The 27,353-nt window shown below is 48.5% G+C and overlaps 1 protein-coding gene across 1 annotated transcript in view; it reads left to right on the forward strand.

Moving 5' to 3' along the window:
• WDR62 (WD repeat domain 62) overlaps nt 1-27,353 on the forward strand; it is a 2,486,568-nt gene that overhangs the window by 1,947,466 nt on the left and 511,749 nt on the right. Inside the window, exon 25 of the mRNA XM_069644563.1 lies at nt 5,361-5,513. Within this exon, the coding sequence (XP_069500664.1) occupies nt 5,361-5,513 (153 nt within the window). The remainder of the gene's footprint in view (nt 1-5,360; nt 5,514-27,353) is intronic.

Below are 27,353 nucleotides of genomic sequence, written 5' to 3' on the forward strand. Positions count from 1 at the left end.
TTTGGGATGAGGGCCTCACCCTCCTCAAGAACCCGTCCACGACGCCAGCTAGAAGAGACCGGTACGAGAAAAAGTACCGGGTCCCGGACACGGCCCCCCTGTGCCTCCGGGCGCAGCCTACCCCGGACTCCGTCGTCTCCGCGGCGGCCAGGAAAAAAGCGGGGGGGGGTGCGGCCTCCACATCGACTTCCCCACCGGACGGCGAGGGGAAGAAATTGGACGCTATGGGACGCAGAGTCATCTCATCTGCAGCGACGACGATTAAAGCTGCCAACGCCTTGGCTATCGTGGCCCGATACGACAGGGAGCTCTAGTACAAACTGGCTCCCCTGCTGGACTTCTTGCCGGACGACAAGAGGGCAGAGGCCCTGGAGATCCTGCAGGAAGGTGAGGTGGCTTCGGACCACGCCATTACCGTTGCGACGGACATCGCCGACACTGGGTTCCGCCAGTTGGGCAACGGCGTTTGCCTTAGGCGGCGTGGATGGCTCAAGGCTACGGACTTCCGTCAAGACGTTCAGACCAGAGTCCTGGACATGCCCTTCGATGGGAACAACCTGTTTGGGAAAACGGTGGACGATTCCCTTCAGGCCATTAAAGCGGACACCGAGACGGCCCGGGCCCTTGGAGTTCTGCAACGACGACGGACGCCCTTTCGGAGCAGCGGAGGCAAGGGCGCCTCCAAAGGTTCCGGCGGCGGTTTCTCCTCCTACCGTCAAGCGGCCCGCTCGTCATCTCAGGAGGCCTACAGAGGACGAGGCAAGCCTGGCGGACCCCGCCGTCGTCGCCAAGGACAAGGCGCTAAAGCCTCGTCGAAGCAGGATTGAACCGGCCGGGGGGTCGGGCCCCCACCGAAGCACCCCGGTGGGAGGCCAGCTGGCGAGCTTCGTCAGCGTGTGGGAGTCCATCTCCACCGACCGTTGCGTGCTGGACGCCTTGGCCCGGGGCCACGCGCTCGAGTTTCAAAGAAAGTGTCCGCGCGTCCCCCCCGTGGCCAGGAAAGAACTTCACGTCCCTCAACTTCTCCTGGAGGTGAAGGCGATGCTCAAGAAGGGCGCCATCGAACTCGTCCCAAAGAGGCTTCGGGGCTCCGGAGTCTACTCGAGATACTTCCTCGTGAAGAAGAAGACGGGGGGATGGCGCCCCATCCTGGACCTGCGACGTCTGAACAAGTTCATCAAGGCGCAAAAGTTCCGGATGGTCACCCTCCAGCACGTCCTGGGTCAGCTGGAGGAAGGAGACTTCCTGTCGTCGTTGGATTTGGAGGATGCCTACTTCCATATTCCCATCTTGAAGGGGCACCGAAAATTCCTCAGGTTTGTGGTCCAAGGGCGGCATTACCAGTTCAAAGCCCTCCCCTTCGGTCTACGGTCGGCACCCAGGGTGTTCACAAAGTGCCTCGCACCGGTGGCGGCTCAGCTGCGCCGCGAAGGGATCCACGTCTACCCCTACCTGGACGACTGGCTCATCCGAGCCAAGACAAGGGAGCTCGCCGTGGTCCACACGGCAAGGACCGTCCAACTTCTCACGGACCTGGGATTCTCCGTGAACTACGCCAAATCCCACCTGGTACCCGCGCAAGACACTCTGTTTCTGGGAGCGAGGCTCAACACAGTGTCCCTTCGGGCCTCCCCGTCGGAGGAGAGGACCAGGACCATCCTGGGCAAGGTGCAGCGGATGTTGGTGGCCGACGCGGCCAAGGTGAGGTCCATCAAGTCCCTCCTCGGAATGATGTCTTCCTGCATCTACCTCATTCCCATGTGCAGGCTCCGGATGCGCCCGTTGCAGGAGTTCCTGGACGCGTGCTGGATCCAAACGACGGGCAACTTCGAGGAAAGGATCACACTCGACGAGAGTTTCCGACGAGCGATCCGGTGGTGGGGCACCCGCACGCATCTGACGGCGGGCATGGACTTCCAGACCCCAGCCCACCAGGAGACAGTGACCACGGATGCCTCCCTGGAAGGGTGGGGAGCGCACACCGAAAATCTGCACGCAAGGGGCCTTTGGCTCCCGACGGAGAAATCCTTACATATCAACGTCCTGGAGCTCCGTGCAGTGTTTTGGGCCCTCAGGTCCTTCCTTCCGTCCCTCAAGGGCAAGGTGGTGAGGGTCTTCACCGACAACACCACCACCATGTTTTACATCAGAAAACAGGGCGGAACCAGGTCCCCAGCACTGTCCAAGGAGGCGCAGGACCTGTGGCATTGGGCAGTCGCCCAAGGGATGTTTCTGGTGCCGTTTCATCTGGCAGGGATAAAAAACACCATCGCCGACTCACTCAGCAGGGAGCTGCGCTCGTGCCACGAGTGGGAACTACGGCAGGATCTAGTGGATCGCCTCTTCCGACGGTGGGGCACACCCCAGATCGACCTGCTCGCGACGGCGACGAACTCCAAGTGCCGGAGGTTCGCCAGCAGGTTTCCCCAGGCGAGGAGCATGGGCGATGCTTTCTCGTTCCCCTGGGAGGGCCTGTTCCTCTACGCGTTCCCTCCTTTGCCACTGCTAATCCGGCTCGTCAACCAGCTCAAGAGGTCACGGTGCAGGATGATCCTCGTCGCACCTGCGTGGCCGAGGCAGATATGGTTCCCGGACCTTCTGGACTTGTCAGCGTCCCCGCCAATCAAGCTGCCGGTGGACGCGGATCTGCTCTCCAGGGAAGGAGGCGCCATCCTCCACCACGACCCGAAATCGCTGAACTTGCAGGCCTGGCTCCTGCAGCGCTAGAGTTTGGAGGATACGACATACCGGCCGACTGCAGAGATGTTCTTGCAAAGGCCAGGGCGTCCTCGACTCTTAAATGCTACGGACACAAATGGAAGAGGTTCTCTGTCTGGTGCCACGCACAGAAGATTAACCCTCTACGGATTACGGCTCCCCTAGTTCTGCCGTACCTGCTGACGCTGGCCAAAGCTGGACTGGCACACGCGTCCATCAAGATTCATCTTGCTGCGATCTCCCGATACACCAGAACCACGGGACGGACGTCCTTGTGGTCTCATCGTCTGGTGAAAGAGTTCATGAAGGGACTGTTCAGATCGTTCCCGCCGGTGAAGGCTCCGGCCCCGGCGTGGGAGCTCAACGTGGTGCTGACCAAGCTCATGGGACCTCCGTTCGAGCCTCTGCACTCGGCCCCGTTGAAGTTTCTGTCGTGGAAAACAGCGTTTCTTGTGGCCATCACCTCTGCACGACGGGTGGGAGAGATCCAGGCCCTTTCCTGCAAGGCCCCGTACTTGACTTTTCACGACACGAGGGTAGTGCTCAGGACGCACCCCTCCTTCATGCCCAAGGTACCGTCGGACTTCCATCTCAACGAACCCTTGGTGTTGCCTGTGTTCTTCCCGTCGCCTTCGTCGCCGGCTGAGAGGACTTTGCACTCGCTGGATGTGGCTAGAGCGCTGAAGTTCTACGTGGACCGCACGAAGTGTTTTCGGAAGACGTCACAACTCTTTGTGAACTTTGGACCTGTCAATCAGGGGAAGGCTCTCTCGAAGGCTTCCATTTCCAGATGGCTCTCCGGCTGTATCATGTACTGTCATCGGTTGGCAAACCGACCGCTGCCCGGCCGTCCGAGAGCCCATTCCACCAGAGCGATCGCAGCTACCACGGCGTTCCTTTCTGGTGTGCCCCTGCTGGACATATGCAGGGCTGCTACGTGGAGGTCGACGCACACCTTCACGAAGTTCTACTGCGTCGATCGGGATTCCAAGGAGGAGTCCAGGGTCGGCCAAGCAGTGCTGCGCAACCTGTTCGCCTGAGGTGAGCCTGGTGAGGAGGTAAGATGCTTAATGTTGAGTTTGATGCAATGCTTAATGTTGAGCCTTTGCCACCTCCCGTGGTTGTGCATGTGTGTACTGCTATGTATTCTTTATTCATGAGCATGTGAATCCATGCCAGACCCCATGCTGGAGAAGGAACAAGTTACTTACCTGTAACTGTTGTTCTCCAGCATGGGTCTGGCATGGATTCACATGCGAACCCTCCCGCCTACCTCTCTGCGGCTCTTCACTTGGTCATACTGCCACTTCACGTGCTTCCAAATCTGAAGATGGCTGCCAGAGGCGGTGCTTAGGTAGAGGGCAGTCATTGGCTGTGGTCAGTATGACACAGAGACCAGTGATTGGTTATTACTACGAAAGACAGATCAGAAACGAAACTGATACTGGTTTTTTCTTTACCGAGGATTCCCAGCCTGACGACGGGGAATATTCATGAGCATGTGAATCCATGCCAGACCCATGCTGGAGAACAACAGTTACAGGTAAGTAATTTGTTCCTTAGCCGGTTTGGCTGAAGCTCCCAGAGTTGTCCCTGTCACGATACTTAGTTGGCCTTCTATACATTTGTCCACCAGGCCAATGTATATAAAATCAGTCCTAACATCCGCATCCTTAGATATTTGCAGATTCCACCCTTTGGCTCAGCAACATCCATTCCATAGTTTGGTGGCCCTCCCCTCATTGGCCCCTTCAGTGCCTCTCTTATGCTTAACACTGCTGCAGTGGAGCTCTCACAAAACCTGCTTTTCTTTTTGCCCTTCCTCCACTATCAGTCAACCTTGCCGAATCTCAGTGACATCATTACTAACATTACCAGGCCACCAGTCAGAGTTATCAAATCATGGGGCAGTCCAATCCAACTGTACCCATGCCCCTCTGAGCTGAGACACTTGCCATTAGTTCTTTCAACTGGTGGAAAGCGTGATGTGCTTTAGAGGTTGTGCAGTCCAGTATTTTCTTGTTTTGTCTTTCTCCAGGGCATTCCATCTTGAGGAATATATTTTTTCCTCTACTTAATTCAGAACAACGCCACAAAACTGTCCACAGAAATGTGCAGGACAGCCCACGGGTCTAGAAATGCTGCTTATTATATTAGGGTCTCCGACCTGGGTTTGTACTCAAAGCTATCTTCATTTCATAACGCTTCACGTTTTACCTTATCTAAAACATTTAAATGCATTTACAGTTTAATTTAGATTTTTTTTCTCTGCCCCGTAGAGCCTGTAGGGTTACAATATATTGTATTCCCTGCTTGTTCACACCGCCATAAGTACTATTTGAACTGTTCAAGAGCATATATAACACCTTTATGCAAAGAGTCCGAAACCTTGACAATCTAGTCCCATATACTTTTCAGATGGCTTAATTTTATACTTTGTATCGATATTTGCCAAGAATCCATATTAGTAGTATTAATAAAAATTAGTTTGGTATGTATGTTTGAACAGCATATTTTATACCATGTTTGCCCCCAGATATGTTGTTTTTTTATGCGTCCTAATATGTCTTACCTGGGTTGTGCCATAGCTGTGCAATGTGTCAAAAAAAAATGCTTTAAAAAATATTGTATCTGTTTTACAGATGGGGAATCCTTGGGCTCAGGTGGGAATTCGGATGCAGGAGTAATTGAGTTGGATGATAAATCTGGGCATGCTAGTTTGCTCACACACACACCCAGAGATGAGACATTTCTCAAACAGCACTTTGAAACGTTGACTGCTCATCTTCGTGAAGGTACTTTATCTATTTAAGTGAAACAATCAGAAAGTACAGAATGTTTGGGTTAAATGCTTTTACAGCAATGGCATGATAACAAAAGATTGTTTCTGCACTGTACTGAATGAATCAACAAAAGGGTACACACATTCTAGTCCTCTAGCTCACAGCGTGTGTGATGGCCATAGGTGTTTGGAACAAATTAGTGTTGATCCTTGATCTAGGCATTCTTTCCTGCTATGTTTATTTTCCTCAGTGTCTACATCATTAGAAACAACTACCAGTGGCACGTTTTGGGACTCCATCATCATGATCATGGCACCATTGACACCAGAAATGAAATCTTCACTAAATAATCTAGTGCTGCCCTTTTATACAGCACTACAGAATCCACTTATGGAACTCTGGAAAAAAACAGACACCACTCCTGCTGTAAATAAGAAGTTGGTAAAAAAAAATAAACATTCTTCAGTTGACCCTGATTTCTTATCTCAGTACCCTACACCAGAAAGCCTGGTCGACATTAATACGTCTTTGCATAAAGGTTTTTTTCAACGAGGATTATGGCGTTAAAAGACATCAACGTGTCAAGTGCACTTGCAAAATACTGCGACACTTTATGGAACGTTATTGCACAAGCGGTTGAAAACATTCCAAAAGGAGAAATTGGAGAAAGATTTACTAATCTTGTTAATTACTGAAAGGAGGCCAATCTCTACAATCAGGGTTATGCATCAGACTCTGATGGCAGATGCATGGGATCTATGCATTGTTATCGGGTGCTTTGCATGGCAGAGCACATTTGATTTTGCCCCTGATGTTCATTCAAGGCGCCTGGATATATCCTTTGATGGGTCCAATTTATTTGGCCCCAAGGCAAACTACAGACTGGAAAAACTGTAGGCTTTTAAGACTGTAGCAAAATATTTAGGGGCAGCCATCTGTCAACCACAACAGCATCCACATTCTCAGAACTGGAGAGGACGGTCCTTTCGGTACTACTCTTCCTTCAATCAAAGAGGAAGAGGTAAAACTGTAAAAAGACATGGACAAAAATGATTTGCACGTGCCCCAAGAGGTCATGGAGGAAACACTGCCCAGACAGAAACCCCCTCTTTGCCCTCAGCCACAGCCTCAAAACCTTTCTGAGCATATTGCACACAAAACCCCAGTGGTAGGCAGATTGACCCATTATCTGCAAGAATGGAACACCATTGCTTCAGATGCATGGGCATTACAAACGCTGGCCCAAAGGTACAGACTCCCATTTCTGAAGAGACCGCCAGGCGGTCCCCCGAGCGAACACTCTTTCAGATCCAGATCCACTCCTCTTACAGGACATTATTTTCCCTGTTGGAGAACGGTGAGGTGGAAAAGGTCCCTAGAGTGGAATGGGACAAGGTTTGCAGCAGAGTGTTCTGTTGCTGAGTTGCTGTGCTGGGAAAAGTGCTTAAGGATTTCCTTCATTTTCATTGAAGGAGTGGCGGCTCCCTGCCACTGCTGCTACCTGCACACTCATAAGTCTCACTTCCGCGGAGTGAGCAGAGTGTTTTGTGTTTCGTGTGGCGGGTGCAGGGGGCAGCCTGGTTCCTCTTGTTGGAAGTCCTGATCGATAATAGAGGAAATCTACATGCCCCATGATCATTGGACTCCAAGTAAGGGACTATCACACATGTATAAGATTTGTGACATTGTGCTATGGAGGAAGTGGGGCGTTTAGGCTGCGGGTCTTATTCCCTGACTCTGGTGAGCCATACAGTGTGCCCCTTGATATTTGCTGGGAACCTTCCTGCTATACAAAATTGACAGACTGCACAATTCTGACCTTCAGCTTTGCAGCTCTAAATTATTTAACCGCGTGGTGACTGTGGGGGAAGTGTGATAGAGCAGATAGAGATAGGCTAGACACTATACGATTTATTTGTACTCTTTTTATTAGTCCACTCCTTTAACTTTCATAACAGTACTGTGAAACAGAATTGGTAACTTCTGTGTCTTAAGTTCAGCTGCCCGGCTTCCTTTGCCTTGATATTTTAACCAGCTGTTCTGTATATCAGAGGGAAGAGTTTTTAGGCTTCGAGTGGTCAAACCTTGACCTTTTACGTGTGTTGCCAAGAACGTATGACTTGACTTCAGGTAATCTCCCCTGTTGCCTTTAACTAGTCTTGTCAAACAACGTTTCGAGCGAGGACTTCACGTCCTGAAATATCCGTCTGCTCCCTTAAGGGCCTCTCTTTCACACAATATAGTTTATAAGAAAATCAGTGTAAACTTTCTTTCCTTTTGCTGGGCTCCATCAATCACTCTGTCTGTTTTTCCATAAGAAAGCTTGATCTCTGTAACTCCAGGCACTCTGACGTCCGTTACGTAAGCCTCTCACCTCGTTAGATGGCTTCCGGGCTTCTTGTCATGTTCTCACTTTACCCCCTTTCTTCGCGGACTTTTGCGTCTTGACAGATACAGTGCCTCTTTCGTATGAGCTTTGCCGTGGCTCCAATGAGCCTCTTGGGGGCTCGGCTCCTGACTCCCCGGCAAGCTCCGGAAAGGTGGGGGCCCCGATCAGCGCGGCACTCGGCAGCCGCTCCTTCCAGCTGATCTGAGCGCTCGATGCAGGTTCGTCTTCGGCAGGAGCTGAAGCGAAGCGGACGCCGTATTCCCCCTCCTCACAGCTGATCTGTCAACTCTAACAGCTGCGTTTTGCCAGGCTCTGCTTCGGGGCTTGGGCCAGAGCTCCTTCAGGCCCCAGAAATTATGTTGCCCCTATCTTCGATCGGGTTGTCAGCTGATCGACGTTAGCTGTCATTAACACTTGACAGTTAGCAGCTTCCTGGTTTCTCCACACAGTCTTTCTGCGTATCACGTCTCCGCTTCTCTCAAACTTTATACAATAAACTTCACGAGGCGTTCAACCGGAACGTACCTCGTCTTGACATGGATCAGGATTGCTTAATAGGCCCATTCATAAACTGGCTCTTCTTCCGGCAGGCCCTTTTCTTCCTCGCCCTTCTCCATCGCCTACCCAAAACCAAAACAAAAGAATCATATAAAAAAAAAGTCCAGTATTAAAGCAAAGCACCTTTATTCCCCGCTCACTCTTTCTCCCATTGAGGCATTTGCTTGTCTGTCAAAGCGGAAGGCCCTCCCTCCAAAATCCCTTTATGACATCAGTCCTGCAGCTCACTCTTCCTGGGATCATAGGGGTTTGACGGGGTTTCACTATTCGATTGGCTCTGAGGTGCCTCAGCTTCCTCTGGCTCATCACAGGGAGGATCTCCCTTTTGAGCCCGCAGAGAAGAGTCTGCCCCCTTTGACTTTGGGGAGGGGTGCTTGCAATTTGTACAGGGTCACAAGCTCACTACTAACTTTGAGACGACTGTTGGGACGGGTCCCCTTTGAGTCTATGGTTAGTGTCACAACGTGTGTTAACGCCCTAGAGGGCTATTTTTGTGCTAACTGGTCCCAGCCCTCGACCTTTGATTATACGGAAGAACTATTTAAGTGGCCAGTGTCTTACCTTAACAGGCCTGGGAAAACGGGATCCAAACCAAGGAACTACAGTCACAGGAAACAAAAGCCATATGTCAAAAGCAAGGGATATCAGCGGGCACCAGCCATGGTGTCAACTGATGTAATATCAACTGCCCCTGCAGAGAAATTGAAAACACCAACAAGGGCAGCCCCTATGCGGGGCAATTGTCAATCCAAGGAAATGTCCTCCTTTTTTGCAAAAAAGCAGGAGGTGTCCAACCAAAGGCCACCAGAAGCCCAAAGTGAGTCTAAGGCTTTAATCCATGAAGCGCCAGGGTTGAATAAATCTCTGGCTCACTCAACATTTAACAGGATCGATAACAACTCTCTCCTGGACCTGTGCTACCTTGTGAGCAATTCTATACAACAGACGAAAGAAATCACCTCAGTAGTTTCTGCAAATGCCTCAATGGGATCCTAAGTAGGACAATCACCACCAAACGGGAATGAACAGGTTGGGTTTTCTGGTGCCTTATTCAGTGCTTAATTTGTAAAAAAGAAATAAGTGCCAGTGTCCAATAAATCTTGGCTCACTAATGCCGGCCGGTTCGACTTAGTGCTATAGCGGCCCACCACCAGCTCATCACACTGTTTCTGCACCATGTCACATGTTTGGCGCTGCATTTAAATTCACTTTTTAAATACAATTGCATTTGTCCCCCCCCCATTCTGGAAACACTTCCTATACCAGCGTAGTGTGCCACTTTCGCTGTTCACCTCTCACTGTCTCGTCAGTAATATTTAGCGTTCCCACAACGGTTGGCAGCCACTGCATGCAAGTCGCATTCCTTTGTGGGTTCACTCATATCAAATACTGAGAAAACAGACATGGCAACTTTCTGTCGTACAAAATCAACCATTTAGTCCTTCATCAATCATACATAATGTAAATGCTCGACATTAAACTAGAATCCTTGGTAAAAATGTTCTCTTCAGCTTCCACTGCACTGACATGTTAAAGTAGCTTCTTACCATTATACATACACACATTATTTTGACAGCCATAATCAGTATATAGGTTGATTCTAATGAGTGCTTAGAAGCCCTCTCCATCATGCACAAGGTCGTGTGGGACCTGCGACCGCAGATAGCGTCCGATAACATGTCTGAAGCCGGCGCAAGAACTACAAACCTTGGCCGCCAGTTGACTGTCTAGGAGCCAAGTAAAAATGAGTCTGTTCAAAGTGGGGTTCAGGCCAAAATTGGGTGCAAACAGAAAGAACTTCAAGGGGCATGAGTATCTCTGACCTGTAAAGCTTGGTAGGCTTCTGCAGCCAACTGTTTACCTAAAGTGGTCTTGGCCACTGTGGTTCTCTGTGGCTCCCTGTTATGGTCCCCATCGCCAGGCACTGCTGTCTATTTCATGTCCAGTGATCTGTGATTCTTAATGCTCCAATGAAGCTCTGACATGGTCATAAGGCGGGATGCAAGTGCTACAAAATCCACATCAAAAAGTAACAAATCGATACCTTTGCAACTGCACTTCAGTGTGTAAAACACTAGCTACGCATGGGTACAATTCAAGTGGTCATGCAACCACCCTTCCGGCATTGTGCAGAAGGTCGATGTTGGCCTGAGCAGGAGATGCACTGAAGAAACTATTTACAGTTTGGGACAGGACAACTCTGAATAGTTTCAGGTGATGTCTAAAGCCGGCCCGTGTGTATGTGCGAGTGTGCGTGTGCATGTGAGAGTGTTTTCTGTTTATTGTGTCCATAGGAGACCCCCTATGCTTGAATTGGAAATTTCACCTTGGGCAGAATATAGTGCTTGGACTGCAGAGTCTCGCTTTGGCTGTGGGGTGCTAATCTTGCCCAGTCAGCTTTACTCCAGTATGAACTGCTCTTGAAATAAATTTAACCAAACCGGTGCCACTCCTTTTTTGAAATATTGCACATGGGATGGCAGAGATGTAGTGTCCAGCGGCCAATCAGAGGTGCCTGATGGCTGAAAGGGCCCAGCCTGTACATGCAGGTCTATACAGAGCAAGAGAGCAGCCGAGGACGCTGCCCAAGAGTACACAGATGTAGGGCTAGCCTTTGATTAAGAGGGAACCCAGCATTCTATCAGTGCAGGTTAGTGATAGTGCTGCTACGTAACATTTATTTACCACATTACTGCAATGTTCTCATTATTGGACACTTTGGTCATTCAATTAAGTATTCTCCAAATCTTAGTTCTCATCTTAATTGAACACATCTTGTTCTTGTTGGCACACACGGGCGGCGCATGGACACACAGGTTTAAAAAACGGGCAGGGTGACCTGACCTTCAGGCTGCAGTGCTCACAGCATGTGGGCACCGCAGGCCAGGCAAAAAGAATAATAAGCTGGTAACCGTACGCAGGCAGCAGAGTTTTGAATGAGTGCCTGACAGTGCCCAAAAAAGAGTGCCGGCTGCACGTTCTCTTTTCTCTTACACTTCCAAAAACGTTTGCTCTGCTGCAGTGACATAGCAAAATGCGACACCTTCTCACACTAACCAACACAGGAAGGGCCAGGTCGTCTTCTACAATTGAAGACAAATGCTACATTTCTGCTTCAGTTCCTACAGCATAGGTGTCGGAATTGATCTGCATTCGAACATCTCATACCCATTAGACTTGTTTCCCCCAGGCACACCACATCTATAATCCCCCAGTGCCAGACTGCAAATAACTTAGCTCTGTGTACCCAGCTCTGCTTCTATCGTTCATGGGCTTCTCCGATAGGTGAGCAGAACAGGTAAACATTGTAAAATAAACGAGAATTATACTGTAATAAAACACAGAGTAATTATAAAGTAAAGCGTCTTGCACACGGTTGGTACGTTAGTCAAATTGGTGACACTATGGAATACACGTAGCGCTGTTTACATTTCAAATACGTTAAATGTAGGTTGCCTCAACGAGTCCGCGCAACGAAGACAGTTTCTTCCTGTCTAGAACTTTCCTCTTACACATTTTTGCATGAAATTTGAGTCCTATTGAAGTTAACAAACCACAACTCCCAGAATGCGCCAGTTTGTTAAATGAAAGCCCAGCTCCATGTCATGTTGTCACCCTAGTTTACATTTTAACAAACACTAGATAAGTTATCCGACCTCCATTCTAAACAGCAGCCAGAGAATAAACTTTTTTTTTTTTAAATAGTTTATTAATTTTATTCAAACCAAACAAACCCAACATGCAGTGTATTTTACAACAATTCCAGTAAACACCATTTGTATTTCCAGTTTGCCACTGCTCCCCAAGTCCCACCCTCCATTGTGAGCCTATTTGTACTTCTCGTTCAGTATCTGCTACATGTGGCTGGGTCTCACTATCTTCAGATTCAATCGGGTCCGATATAGATCCGAACAGTTCCGCTATTAATAGTTTCCATGCCATCAAGGTACCTACTTCTTCCTCCCCACTCCTGCTGCTCGCCTCCTGCCATACTACTGTTTCAGCCTCCGCCCATTTCTGTAACTCCCTCCACCATACCTCCACCCGTGGCTTGTGACACTTCTTCCATCCCATGGCGATCCTCCGTTTTGCTAACACATATGCCAAGTTTCTCAACATGTTTAAGTTTCCGTGGTCTGGGTAACCCTCCCAGCAAGCAGGCCCAAGCCGTATCTATGACAAGCGCGACCCCTTTTGTTGCTAATTTTTGTGCCACTTCACCCCAGAAACCTTAGATTACTGGGCATGACCAAAACATGTGTGTCATGTCAGCGTTTTCCATGTCGCACTTAGGGCACACCTGTCGCCCTGCGTTCCGGAACTTAGATATCTTCAGAGGGGTCATGTATGCCCTATGCGTTATGTACAACTGTATTTGTTTGTCTGGCGTTTCTTGACACTTTCTTGTGATATCCCAGGGCACGTTCCCAGATCCCATCTCCCATCGGGGCCCCCACCTCCTCCTCCCAATCAAGTCTCAAATGTGTCAATTCCTTCCCCACCTTGGTCATCACCATCTCATACAATCTAGAAATCTCATGCCCCCCTTCCGATATGTCATATATTACCCCCACAGTAGCATCTGGTTCCTCTGCTAACACTGTTTCAGGCCACGTTTTCCGAATTTTCTGGACCATCCAATGGTATGTAACATATTGGCCAGTATGTAATCCCGCCTCCTCCCCAAGTTCTTCGAAATCTCTAATGGTCCCCTTTTGCCAGATGTCCCCTAACATCACCAGTCTGACCGATTCCCAGTAGGTTCTGATAATCACCCTCAGCTGCTTGTCCCCTCCTGCTAATGTGACCAGCGGTACTTGCGGGGAGCACGGGAATGGGTCCTCCATCATCCGACACGCTCAACGCCACATTTTCCACCCCAACCTCATCATTTTAGGGCGCTCCTTCATATCCGTTTCAGGTAACCATATAATTTCCCTTAAGTAAAATGGGGTACAAACCCGCCCAAACAACCTATGTTCAGGGGTCGCTTCGTCGGAGAGCCAATTGGCCACATATTGTAATTGACTTGCTATGTAGTAGACCTCAAAATTGGGCAGCCTGATACCTCCCTTTTCATAGAAGTTCTGCAACTTCCATAGCGCTACTCTATTCCGGGTACCATGCCATAGGAAATCCCTGCACACACTAATCAGTTTGGCGAAGAACTTGTTGGGTATCATATGTGGGATATTGTTAAAATAATGTAAAAGCCTAGGTAGGACCACCATCTTAAGCATTGACCCCCGTCCCATCATAGCTAGGGGCAACTTCTCCCAAAACCTCATGCGTTCCTGGATTTTCTCAACAGCTACCACGATGTTGTGCTTATGTTCCTCTTCTGCGGTGTGATACACATCTATGCCAAGGTAACGGAAAGAACCAATCACCCAGGGTATCTGTAACACCGGCAACCTTTCCTCCGGGGTCCCCTTGTAGCTACCTAGGGGGAATAAAATGGATTTTTGGGGCTTTACCGCTATGCCGGACAACCCCGTGTATTTCTCCATCACTTCAAGGATATATTGAAGATTCTCTTCTGGGTATTTCAAGTATAATAATAAATCATCCACATATAAGGATATTAGATGCCGCTCCTCCCCAACCTCAATACCTATCATATCGTATTGTTGCCTGAGGTATATTGCTAGGGGCTCCAGGGCTAGGATGTAAAGCATCGGGGACCAGGGGCACCCCTGCCTGGTACCTCTGTTAAGCTGCCATCCCTTGGATATCACCGATCCCGTTCGAACTCTGGCTAACGTCTCACTGTATAGCATTTTCGCCCACCTGATATAACCCGGCCTTACTCCGTAACCTCCCAGCAGCCATGGCCACTTAACAGAGTCAAAAGCTTAAACTGCGTCTAGGGATACAATCGCCATTTTGCCTTCATTTCTATCTGCCCTTTCGATCACACGGTGGAGTCTCCTATGATTATGGGTTATATTCCTGTTTGGGACATAGCCCGTTTGATCCGGGTGGATTAATTTACTAATTACTCTCCGCAATCTGTTTGCCAGGACAGCCGTCAGTATCTTACTGTCCTGGTTCAGCATCGACAAAGGCCTGTAGGAGCTACAGCTATGCCCCGGTTTGTTGGGCTTAGGAAGCGGTATTATGATCGCCTCTCTAAGTGACTCCGGCAACCTTCCTATCTCAAACGCTTCGTTAAGCATGTCTAGCAATGGGGGTAGCACTTCTTCTCTATATACTTTGTAAAATTTGCTAGGGAACCCCTCTGCTCCTGGGGTCTTACTGGTGGGCAACTGCTTCACAACCTCCCTCAGCTCCTCCAGGGTAATTGGTGCATCAAGCTCTTCTTTCTCCTCATCACTTATCTTAGGTAATCCTATATCTTCTAGTGTTTCCGTTATCTCCTCTTGACTACTCCCCTCCTCGTCACCGTATAGCACCCTATAATAATCCGCAAATTCCCTGTTAACTCCTTCTTGAGTGTCCACTACATTGCCATCTTCTCTGACTATTGTCCTAATCGGGGGTCTAGGGGGTCTCACTCTTGTACAGCCACGCCAAAAGCCTACCCGTTTTATCTCCTCCCGCATGCTGTCTTTCAACATACTTTTTGTAATTGAGGTTACAAAGCCTTTCCCAATGTTCCGCACATTGCTGTTGTAGTTTAAGTGCTAGCTCAGTGTCCACACTGTCACATTCTAATGTCCTTTCTAGTTCATCTTCAACTCTTTGTAGGTCAGCCAGAACCCCACCTTGTAGGCCCTTTGACTTGGCTATGGCTCCCCCCCCGCATCACCACCTTAAAAGCTTCCCATAGTGTACCCGCCAAGTCAACACTTCCAGTATTCGTCTCAAAATAGTTAATGATCTCATCCCTTATGTCCTCATGAAAGACAGGATCTTTGAGTGCCTCCGCTCAGAGGCGCCACGTTGGGATCTGCGTCCTCGGGGGGCAGTATTGCCACCCAAGGATCAGGGGCGAGTGATCCGAGAGGACCCTCGCCTTGTATTCTATTTGAGTGCTCTCTGCCACCACATTCGGCGTGGCAGAGACATAGTCCAGTCTCGTGTGTAGCTGCTGCGGGGCAGAATAATGCGAATATTGCCTATCATTGGGATGTTTTGTTCTCCATACATCTACCAAGCCGAAATCATCTAGTAACACCTGCAATGCTTTGGCCGCTGGGGTGGGCCTATCAATCCTGTTGTCAGATCTATCCACTTTGGGGTTCATTACACAATTGAAATCCCCGCCCCAAATAACCACGCCTCCCACGCACATACTAAGGTTAGTGCGTGGGAGGCCTGACGTATGCCGCCGTGTTATGGTTAGGGGCATACGTATTCACAATGCATACCTCTTTTTTCCTCCAACAGCCCTCTCAAAATAACCATCCTCCCGTCAGTTTCCACCGTTTCCTGCAGTAGCCAAAACGGGACATGAGGTGCTACCCAGACAAGCACTCCCCTGGCATAAGCAGAGTACGACGACCCCGCCACAATCCCTTTCCATTTTTTCCCAACTAGCTCCAGTTTCTCCCGCGTCAAATGCGTCTCCTGCAACAGTGCAACATCTATCTTTTGCCTTTTCAAATACAGCATGACTTTATTCCTCTTCATATAACTGTTAAGTCCCCTGACATTCCACGTCACTATCCTGAGATCTCCCAACCGAACCCTCCCGGTCATGCTATGCAGATACAACCCTTCAATTCTTCCATGTAGGCTCATATTTAAACACCCCAAAACTATGTACAACCCAAACTTCCCACCTCCCTTCCATCCCCCAACCCAACCCTTCCACAACAACGCCCCCCCCCCCAACTGTTGCTTAGCTCCATCCCTGGATCTCAGGCACCCCCACATCTAGCCCCGTCCAGCACAAACTTATGCTCAGGGCTCAGTAGGGTAAAGTCGCCCTAGTGGCCACTTAACTATTAGTATTTCAGGGGTGAGTTGCCTCCATCCTATTGCTCCTATTCCCAAATGTATTAGGCATTGTGTTAACTTTATGCTGCTTCCAATTACAATTTACCTACTATATTCCAGTCCATGACGGGCACAGGGCTCGAATGCTATCCAGTGTTCAACTAATCTCGTTTCCCGGTATAATCCGGTACCCCCAATGTCCGCGGCACCAGTTTTTTAGCCGTCCTGTTCCTGCCGGTCATGGTCCACTTGTTGTCCCGGGCAACCCTGCAGATCCAGCCACGTTACCACCTCTTCGGGAGTGTCAAAAAAGAGCGCTCTGCCCTTATGTAGCACCTTCAGCTTTGCCGGGTACAGGAGCATGTATTTGATGCCTGCTGTTCGCAGCCTCCTCTTGACGGCCACGTAGCTGTATCTCAGTCTCTGCACCAGCATCGTATAGTCTGGGTATGCTGTAATGTTGGTGGATGCTCTCTGTATTGTCCCACCTTTGCGAAAATATTCTAGGCTCTTCTCCCTATCTCTGTAGTTCAAGATCCTCGCGATGATAGGTCGCGGCGGAGCCCCAGGTCGCGGTTTCCTCAACAAGGCTTGGTGCGCCTGCTCCACCGTGAATCCCTGTGAAAGCTTATGTGCTCCTATTTCTTGTAGGATCAAGTTTTCCACATAGTTTGTAGGGTCTTGACCCTCCTCCCCCTCCGGCAGGCTGACCATCCGTATGTTATTTCTCCTCGCTCTTCCCTCAGCTTCCTCCACCCGATTTTCGAGGTTAGCAACCTGCTGTTTGAGCACATGAACTTCCTTTGCATTAGTCGTGCTGACATCAGTATTGGTCTTTACGGCACTCTCCAGCCACTTGTTCTCTCCGCCAGCCCCCTGACATCTTGTCGTAACAGGGTAAGTTCAGTCCCGACCGCATCAATTTTGCCTTCCAGGGCTGTCCGCAAGTCCGCCATTGCCGCGCCCCACTTGGTGCTCAGCTCCAATATAGCCTCCAGGATTTGGTGCTTGTCTCCTTCTGGAGCTTCTTCAGCAGAAGTCGTGGACGCGCTCCGCTCCGATGTTGTGGGGGTCTTCTGCGCTTTCGCGAAGTCCTCCATTGTAGGTTGTTTGGTCTTGGCTCTCAAACTTTTCACCGATATGGTGCAACCTTGTCCACGTGTCTGACTCCGGCCCGGTGCCGCTTAGTTGTTCGAGTCGTTGGAGTCTTTGTATATCAGCCTACACCAATTGTTACACACAAAATTGTTATTCAGGTGGATTGTAACTCTCTGCGTCGCAACCACCTCTTAGCGTCCGTGCCAGTCATCAGCAGGGTGCCGTCATCAGCATCTCCAGTGCTTCTTCATAATCTTTGCACCTATCAAAGGCCGATGGTACATACAAGATGCATATAACCATTTGCTGCGTCCCAGACCTTACGAGGCCGCTTCACGGTCCACCAGTGCAATCCTTTGTTCAGGATCAGTCGCCATTTTGTTTCGGGCGTACAGGTCTCGTCGCCACTTATTGTGTCTGTATTTGCTCATCCACTCCTCGGTGCGGATTTGGGATGTAATCCCTGCGTGCTCGACCCTTCTATCTTACTGCGGGAACGCTGTCAGTCTTCTTGTCCGTTTCATGTATACATCGTCCCGGTCCAGTGGGAGCACCAAGGCCGTGCCGCCCCACTCATGGCCCAGTGGCCCAACGCTGTGTACATCCTCTTGGGCTATTCGCAGGCTTCTCTCCGGTAGTCGGCCACTCACTGTTTCATCCGCCGCTGCACGCCAGCAGTCCAGTCACTGCCCGCCTGGCACCCAATTTCAAGTGCCGCCGGGGGTCCCTTTGTGTTGGCAAGCCGCCATCTTAGTTTCGATTGCGCCGCTTCCGGATCAGGACATAAAGTGGCCTAATTCAATCTGTTGTGTCCACTTCTCACGCCGATACGCTCATCTGCTGCCTGAAGTATTCACACAGATACTGTATCTTTTTTCCTCTGGAATCGGCCGTCAACACATGCGTTTTGCTTCGAATCAATAAGTCGGATCACGGAGCTCCAAGGAATCGCAGCCTACTCCATGGCTGCTTGGCCACGCCCCCCGCAGAGAATAAACATTCACCGTGGAAAGGTTGTGTGGCCATCGTTCAGTGAAGTGGAAGACGGGCAGTTTCTGTACTCAGTGGAATGAGAACGCAGCACAGCTCCTCCCGACACACTTCCCACCAGACTCCTCTAGGGCGGCGGGGCTTCGAAGAATTACAAAGTACGCTGAAATTCCTTCCAAGTCTCAGGTAATCGAATGTGAACCGAAAACTGGTGCAAAGCACCCTTGCCAGTCTTCCAGAAGTCGCTTTAAATACCACCTCTCAAATCCCAGTTGTTCTGGTTCAAGCTGCTCCGTGATTCACACAGGGCTATATGGGCTGCAGTTCCTGGTAACCGGGGGGGGGGGGATTAGTCAGGGGGAGGGCAGGGCTGTCATAACCTAGCCAAGTTTTGTGATTTAAAGTGTTGCAGCTGAATCTGGGTGTGCCAAAACAAACTTCCAAAGAGTACACAGAGCTGGGCGCTGTGTGCGCGAGCCCACAGAGGAGCCAAGTTCCGGGCCCGGAATGCTGCGTCCCGTAAGTGCGCCACTCTTCATGGGAAAGTGAAAGACAGAAGCGAATTATTCCCCGGCCTGGGAGGGTGTGAACCAAGCCACAGTGGGGATAATGCACTGTAATACATACTAAAAAAGATGCCATTAAAACCCAGGCTTGAAATGGGCAGGGGAGATCAAGTGCTGGCACGGGACCACACGTGCAGGGAGGCTGAGGCTCTGCTGCTCTCACGAGTCGACTGCAGCCACGCCTTAACAACAAGTGAAGTGAAGGTGGCGCCGAAAAGACCCACGTGACCCCGCCACCGCACGTCACCATGTCATTTCCCTGGCTCACAATAGCAGGATGTGAACAGCCAATGAAAACTATACATTCTGTGTTACTATACAACAGAATGTTGGTTTTCATTGGCTGTCCTTGTTGTGAATTCCCAGGACCGGCGCCAGGCCCTGCAAGCAGAGTACAGTGACTGAATGATTTATGATGGAAGCTTAGGAAAGTCGAAACAGCAAAGCAATTACACGTGGCCAGCCGGCCCAATCATGTTCCGGTGCCCAAAAAAGACTGCCGGTGTTGGCCACCGCCAAACACCGGCACAATTTAAGCACTGGCCTTATTGACCCAACGGCTATCTTCATACCCAAACCTGGCAATGGACGACACGCCTTCATCTGTTGGTCTGATGTCGTCTGGTACACACAAACAAGGGACCAATTTAAATCAATCTGCCGAGAACAACGTGGCATATTTTTCAATAAAGGTGTTAAAACTCTGCAGCCACATTCATGAGGAAGTGGAGAAACACGGCATCATGTTAAACGAGCTATTGGGTAAAGTGAACTTGTCCACCCCTATGGATGTGACTGCAGTGCCATCTCTTAGAAACGTGACTCCCCTTCCTATCATTATTGAATCACAGGAGGAGGAAGTCAATGAAGAAGCTCAAGATGAGCTACTGGTTTGCCCGCTGAATTATTCAACCCACCGTGTCAGACACAGGAAAAGGCGACTAAGAAAACAGGGGCTTGGCCTAAATAAACCCCAAAATGTGTTGCCTATGGCGGATGAGCAACCATTAAATTCAGCCATTGTCACTGTGCCGACTGTATGACAGCAATGGAAAAAAAAAGAAATGAGGAAGAAAAAACCCAAGACAGCAAAGTGAGGGTAAACTAACAAGCTGGCTGCTGGAAGATAACATTTCTATAGAAGAATCAGTGGAAGAACTGGTTGAAGAGGATATAATGAATGAGCAGGTCCCTGAAAAAAGTTTGTTTCTGGAATGCAATTTGGGGCTTGATAATGAAAACCCTAGTTCACAGCTAAACGTGTCTTTAGCTCATCCCCTGCCGAAACCGGAAGTGGACAAACCTATAGTAACCATTTGCCAGGGCGAGTCAACAACAAAACTTCTGGTGTTAAACCATCCATTACTACTTAAACATTTTGCAAAGATTCCCTTGCTGCGCATCCTAAATTCCAGTGATCTAGACTTTGTCCAACCTTTGGCCTCACAACAAAACTTTGTCGAAGATCCACTGTGCGTTGCCATCAACTGCTGCCCAAATTAGAGCCCAACATGAATCACTGGATTTTTTGGGCTACAAACTTGATAGTGAGTCAGTGACAAATGCCAATTACCGTGTATGTGAAAACTATAAAAATTATAATAAAAATAGAAAGCAGGTGCTACCTGTACCCCCTGTTAAAATTGGCAACCATGGTTTTGATAATGCACAAGGGTGGAAGTGGAAACTTGGATGTGGGAAGCTTTCTCTATTGATGGGTATGCAATTTATCAAGCAATGGCAACAAAGGGCAAACTGGGTAGACCCTCAGGGGGCCTATTGATTGGGGTTTCAACTGAGTTACCCTCCGCGATTATGAACCATCTAGAAGAGAGCGGTTGCGTTATAGCAGTGGAGAGTAGTCTGACCCATGAAGACAAGAGTATATGTTTGCTGTTGATATGCATATATGACCCGACCGGGAGCGAGAAAACTGAGATCATTTTTGAATACCTGTATAGGCTAATAATGACATGATATTGTAATGTGGTGATATGAATGCTAAATGCAGGGAATTTTGAACAAAAGCCTTTGCAGGACAGGTCGCTAAAAGAAACATGGTAGTGAAAACTAAAAATCCCAAAGGTGAGGAGTGGTCTAAATTTTGGGCGGGTTGGGAGATGACCCCTTTGAACAGCCGTTTGAGCAATGACATCCCAGGGCAGCCTACCTGGAAGATGAAGGGGAAAAAGGAAAACCCCATCGACTATGTATGCGCAAATGGGCCATTACTCAAATATATTGATACATTAGATATAATACCCACCTCCTTATAGTGACCAGGATAGGCTGGAATTGTGCATTTGGGATATAAAAAGGGATCACATGGGAGTAGGACCAGGTGGGGCCTGGAGCTTGATCTGGGTGGAGATAGAATCCGTTGGTCAATAGGCAATATTAAAAGGGCTGGAAAGTTATTAGCTACAGCCTTGAATGGTAAGAACAATATATCCCATGATCTAAATGCAGAAGCTATTGAATCATGGATTAAATAACCAAACAAGCAGGTGTGATCAGAGGCAAACTTTTAGCACAATTAGGTTGAGGTAAAAACCAAACACTATGATAGGGAAATACAGTTAGCAAAACGGAAGCTTTGTAGGGAAGTTCGTTCCATACAAAGATTAGCATTATCTACTTCTGACACCATGATAAAAATTCGGAAAATTAAAAACTGGCAGCACCTACTGAACTGAAAGCTGATCCTCCTAACTGGGCTACTTTGCTTTGTAATTTATTTGACAAAGTATGTGCCCAGAGAATGATCACTTGCTCTTGGTCTCAGGCAATATTGATACCAGTGTATAAAGCTGGAGGTAGGTTGTGTCCAGAAAATTACCGTCTCCTCTCACTTTTGGACACTACCGGCAAATTGTGTGTTGAAACACCTGTTTCGTTGGTCCCCCACCGCAGCACGATACCTCAGCATCATAATGGCACCAGACGAGCAAACTTTGTACGCCAATAATTATGCTCCATACTTGACACAACTGGAATACAAACTCAACGCATGGGTTAAGTTGCCACCATCCCTGTACGGGCGTATATCCCTATTGAAAATGCTGGTGGTACCGAAACTACTATACCTATTTAGCGGCATCCTGATCTTGCCAGATAGAAAATTCTTCGACACACTACAGAAGCTGTCCTCCCGATTTGTCTGGGGAGGGCGCACCCCCAGAATCAGCTGGCCTAAACTATGCGAAAGCTATGATACCAGTGGTCTAGCGGCCCCAGACTTTCTTCTATACTACTACCCTGCACAGGCGCACTTCGCTAAATACTGGAACAATACTGCTGAACAGTTCGCAAACATACATGCGGAAGAGTTTACGGCATCTCCCGTGAACCTTAAGAGCATTATATTTGCCATGGTAGCAGAGGAAAGGATTCTGGCGGATCCGATGTCATCGACAGTGCGGCATGGACACAGATCCTCAAGAGAGTGGGATGTGACACGCCATATTGGCCACATCTACCCCTATGGCACTATCCTGAGCTTGAACCTACCATGGACCGAACAATGCAAATGAAATGAGATCCGGAAAAACTGGCCAGGGCCAGGGACCTCTTCCCTGAGGGTCGATTTCTTAAGCTGCAGAGATCCAGAACAGGGCGAGAGGCGGACTATCCACAACATTACAAAACCAGCATTTAAAGGCAGCCTGCAGGAAGAAATGGTCGTCGTTCCCGATGGCACCACCTGTGCACAAATTCCTATCCAAAATCATGAAACAGGATGGCTTCACAGGCAGCGTATCTACGCTATACAGAGCAGTACAGAGCAACACCCCATCCAAGAATGAGATGAAGACCAAATGGGAGAGAGATCTGAACATCGAGATTGACGAGCAACACTGGACAAACTACTGTAGATAAACTAAATCTATCCCAATGCGCTAACTTCAGACTTATTCAGTTCAAAATTTTAAACCACCTACATATCACCCCTAGCCAAATCTCCAAGTTCGATCCCTCTAAGAAAACGACATGCCCCAAATGCGGCACAACGACCGCAAACGCGATCCATATGTACTGGGAGTGCCCACCAATTAGATAATTCTGGGAAGAAGTAGCAGAAAATATGAACAATATATTGAATACAAATATCCTGGCTACGCCACTGAAATACTTACTGCAGGATGTTGGGAAAGCATCTGTCAAGACCCTCAGACTATTTGCATTCTCAGGAGATGGAAATCCAAAACCCCTCCCACACACGAAGGCTGGCTCCGAGACCTGATAAACACAGGAATGCGAAGAGACCTATATAAGAGGTATCCAAACCACCTCCAGACCCAAAGATATATGGGGCACCCTCAGGACATACCTACACAACGCGAAAGAGATATAAGAAGAAAGAAGAAATTGAGTTAATGTCTAATCAACCTTCTGTGTCCTGTCTCTCTCCCCTCCATACCCTGTGACTATCAAACCTTAATCAAACCTAAGCCATTCCTAATAGACTTACTGTCTTGGTGATAATGTGATGATCTCTGTGATGTGATTTACTATGCCAGTATTGAATAAAGTTTTTAAAAAAAGATTCATCTGGCGGCTCCGCTACACCAGAACTCCGGGGCGGTCGTCGCTGTGGTCGCATCGCCTGGTTAAGGAGTTCATGAAAGGACTTATCCGCTCGTTCCTGCCGGTGAAGGCTCTGGCCGCAGCGTGGGAGCTCTATGTGGTGCTGACTAGGCTCATGGGTCCTCCGTTCGAGCCTCTGCATTCGGCGCCTCTGAAATTCCTATCGTGGAAGACAGTGTTTCTTATGGCCATCACCTCAGCACAACGAGTGGGAGAGATCCAGGCCCTCTCCTGTAAGCTCCCGTATTTGACATTCCACGAAAAGACGGTCACGCTGAGGATGCACCCCTCCTTCATGCCCAAGGTGCCCTCGGACTTCCATCTCAACGAGCCCTTGGTGTTACCTGTTTTCTTCCCATCGCCTTCGTCGCCGGCTGAGAGGACTTTGCATTCGCTGGATGTGGCTAGAGCGCCGAAGGTCTACGTGGACCGCACAAAGGGTTTTCGGAAGACATCAAAGCTGTTAGTGAACTTTGGCCCTGTGAACCAAGGGAAGGCCCTCTCCAAGGCTTCAATTTCCGGGTGGCTCTCTGCCTACATCACCCATTGTCACAGGTTGGCAAACCGACCGTTGCCTAGCCGTCCGAGAGCCCATTCGACCAGAGCGATCGCTGTAACTACGGCGTTCCTGTCTGATGTGCCCCTGCTGGAGATCTGCAGGGCTGCTACGTGGAGGTCGACCGGGATTCCAGGGAGGAGTCCAGAGTCGGCCAAGCAGTGCCGCGCAACCTGTTCGCTTGAAGGTGAGCCTGGTGAGGAGGTAAGAGTTGCTTAATGTTGAGATGTTGAAATTCTTAATGTTGAGCCTTGCCACCTCCTGTGGTTGTGCATGTGTGTACTGCTTTGTATTCTTTATGCATGAGCATGTGAATCCATGCCAGACCCCATGCTGGAGAAGGAACAAGTTACTTACCTGTAACTGTTGTTCTCCAGCATGGGTCTGCCATGTATTCACATGCGAACCCTCCCGCCTTCCCCTCTGCAGCTCTTCTCTTGGTCCTACTGCCACTTTTACGTGCTACCAAATCTGAAGATGGCTGCCAGAGGAGGGGCTTAGGTAGAGGGCAGTCATTGGCTGGGGGCAGTTGACCCAGAGACCAGTGATTGGTTATTAGTAGAAAGACAGTTCAGAAACTAAACAGATTTTTTTCTTTATTGAGGATTCCCAGCCTGACGACGGGGAATATTCATGAGCATGTGAATCCATGCCAGACCCATGCTGGAGAACAGTAGTTACGGGTAAGTAACTTGTTCCTTCCTGCTCTTCCTGTGGCGCTCTCCCTTGAATCTCCATTAGTTGGGTTATTGACATTTTATTAAACCCTTTTTGCATTAACATGGTTGTGACTACTTTTTCTTTAATCCTCTCAGTATCAAAACTCAAAATATCTGGGGAATATGTAACCCTTTTGGCTTCTGCGGCTTCGATTCCGCAAGAGATAAAATCTGTTTGCTTTGTATGAGCTGGGCATTTAACGACCGCTTTGGCCACTGGGAGTCGTCGTGCCTTAATTAACCTGTCCAATAAGGATGCATGCTACACTGGAGTGCTGTCCGCACGGACGTAGCCCCTCCTTTTCCAATGTGCTAACCCTGCGTGTACGGTTGACGTCACGTAGGCAGAGTCACTGTACAACGTTACTTCCTGCCCTTCGTGTTTCTCGAGCGTGACAATAAGCACTACCAATTCTGCTTGCGCTGAAAAGTGAGAAGGTAGCCTTGCACTTGCTACAACTTCAAATTCTCCATTTAATCTGTGTCTCACTACCTCTTCGCCTGAATGCCTTTGCCCACTTGTCTGATCAATTTTTGAAGAACCATCAATGAAGAGAATTTCCCCTCCTGCCAAAGCATTTTTCTTCACACAGGTTAGATCATCATAAAATAAATCATAACTAGCACAGTCATGCACATGATCACCTTCTGCTATTGGCTCAGCTATAAACGTGGCAGGATCCACTATTTTACATCTTACAATCGTTGGGTTCGAAATCATTACCTCATAAATTGAAGCGCTTTGCAATGTCAATTTGCCTTTGGGCTTCATCTTAAATAGCAAACAGAGCATGTTCCACGAAGCGAGTAATAGAGCAGCCCATAACAATACTTGTAGACTTCTCGATTGCGAACACGGCGGCTGCCAATGACTTTTCGCAATGAAAGTTTCCTCTCATAACTGAGTCTAAATTCCCACTGTAATACGTTAAAGGCTTGTACCCAAATGTAGTTCTCTGTGTAAGCTCTGCTGCCATGACTCCCATTTGTGTGCGAAAACAAATAAAATTCCTCAGCATAATTGGGAATACCCAAAATAGGGGCTGTACTAATTGCTTTATTCAGCTCCTCAAACCCTTCGTCCGTTTCCACAGTCCATTCTATTTTTACTTTATCCACTGGTGCTTTCTTTAAAGCTTACAAAAGGGGTCTTGAGTATGAAATGTAATCAAACACCCATGCTCTAACATAGTTGCATAACCCCAAAAACTGTTGCATCTGTTTCACTGTATTTGGCTTTGAGGTTTTTATAATCTCCTCCGCGCTTTGAGGTGTCGCCTTCTTTCCTTCATGTGAAATCAACTGCCCTATGTATAACACCTCTTCCTGGCAGTACTGTAACTTCTCCTTGTCTGCTCTATAGCCCTTGTTTGCTAGAATAGTCATCCACTGAATAGAATCTTGTCTGCACTCATCTTCCGTCGTGCTACAAATTAAAATGTCATCTGCGTACTGTATTTTTTATTTATTATTTATAGCATTTGTTACAAGCCCAAACCCACAGGTATCACGGCGTTAGTTGCTTGAGAACTTCACTTGTTACAGACTTAGGATTCTGGTTACACACATACATTCAGGTACAACATGTTAGGAACATTGACAGTATTAGATAAGGCCTTAATCAAATTTGTCAAAGAGCCATGTTTTGATCATTGACTTGAATCTGTGGTGCGATTGCTCATTTCTAATGTGGGCTGGTAGTGTTCGTGAAATGTGCCCTATCATCCCACAAGTCCAACATACTGGGGGTGCTTGTCTGACAAGTCCCCCTTGGTTATATCCTCCCTGGGTACTCTGATTTTCATTCTGTATATTCTGAAATCCACCTCAATTATTTTAGAATCCACCTCCTCCTCCTCTATAGCCCATACCTCTGCCTTGTGGCACAAACCCATATCCACCTTGGTCCATCCAGCGCTGATTACTCACCAGCAATGCACTCATTGCTTTCTGCATTCCCAGTCCTTCTCCGCTTGTCAATACCGCCCCTTCTATGGCAAATTTTGACAATTTTTTTCTGAACTAACTTGACTGCCTCAATTTTTCTAGTCTCATCTTTTGTATTTTTCTCTCGCAATAGCCGACAGTGATGCACTATCGTCAGCTGTATCTCAGCCCATCGCTTCCCTTCCATCCCCACTTGTTTCTTCATCTGCCTTTGCACTGGCTCAGGCAACCCTTGACATAAAATGTGGAAAAATAATGCCACTGTTTCTTACCACAGCTTGCGAGTTTCAAGTTGGCATTTTTCTTGAATGTCCTGAATGTAAGCAATAGGGTCTTCATCTTCCTTCATCTTATGTGTCATAATTGCACCCATATCTGACGTATCGGGATACTTTACCCTGAGAGCACTCCACACGTCTTCATCATGCGCTGTGTTTTGTGTTGTCACACTTGAATATCCTGCTCTCCTCCATATGTCGTTTGCTCTTTCCCCAAGAATAGCATTTTTTCTAATTCATATATCCAACTCTGGAGCTT

This window comes from Ambystoma mexicanum, chromosome 2p (assembly GCF_040938575.1).
Source record: "Ambystoma mexicanum isolate Mex_15411 chromosome 2p, UKY_AmexF1_1, whole genome shotgun sequence".
Classification (NCBI taxonomy): domain Eukaryota; kingdom Metazoa; phylum Chordata; class Amphibia; order Caudata; family Ambystomatidae; genus Ambystoma; species Ambystoma mexicanum.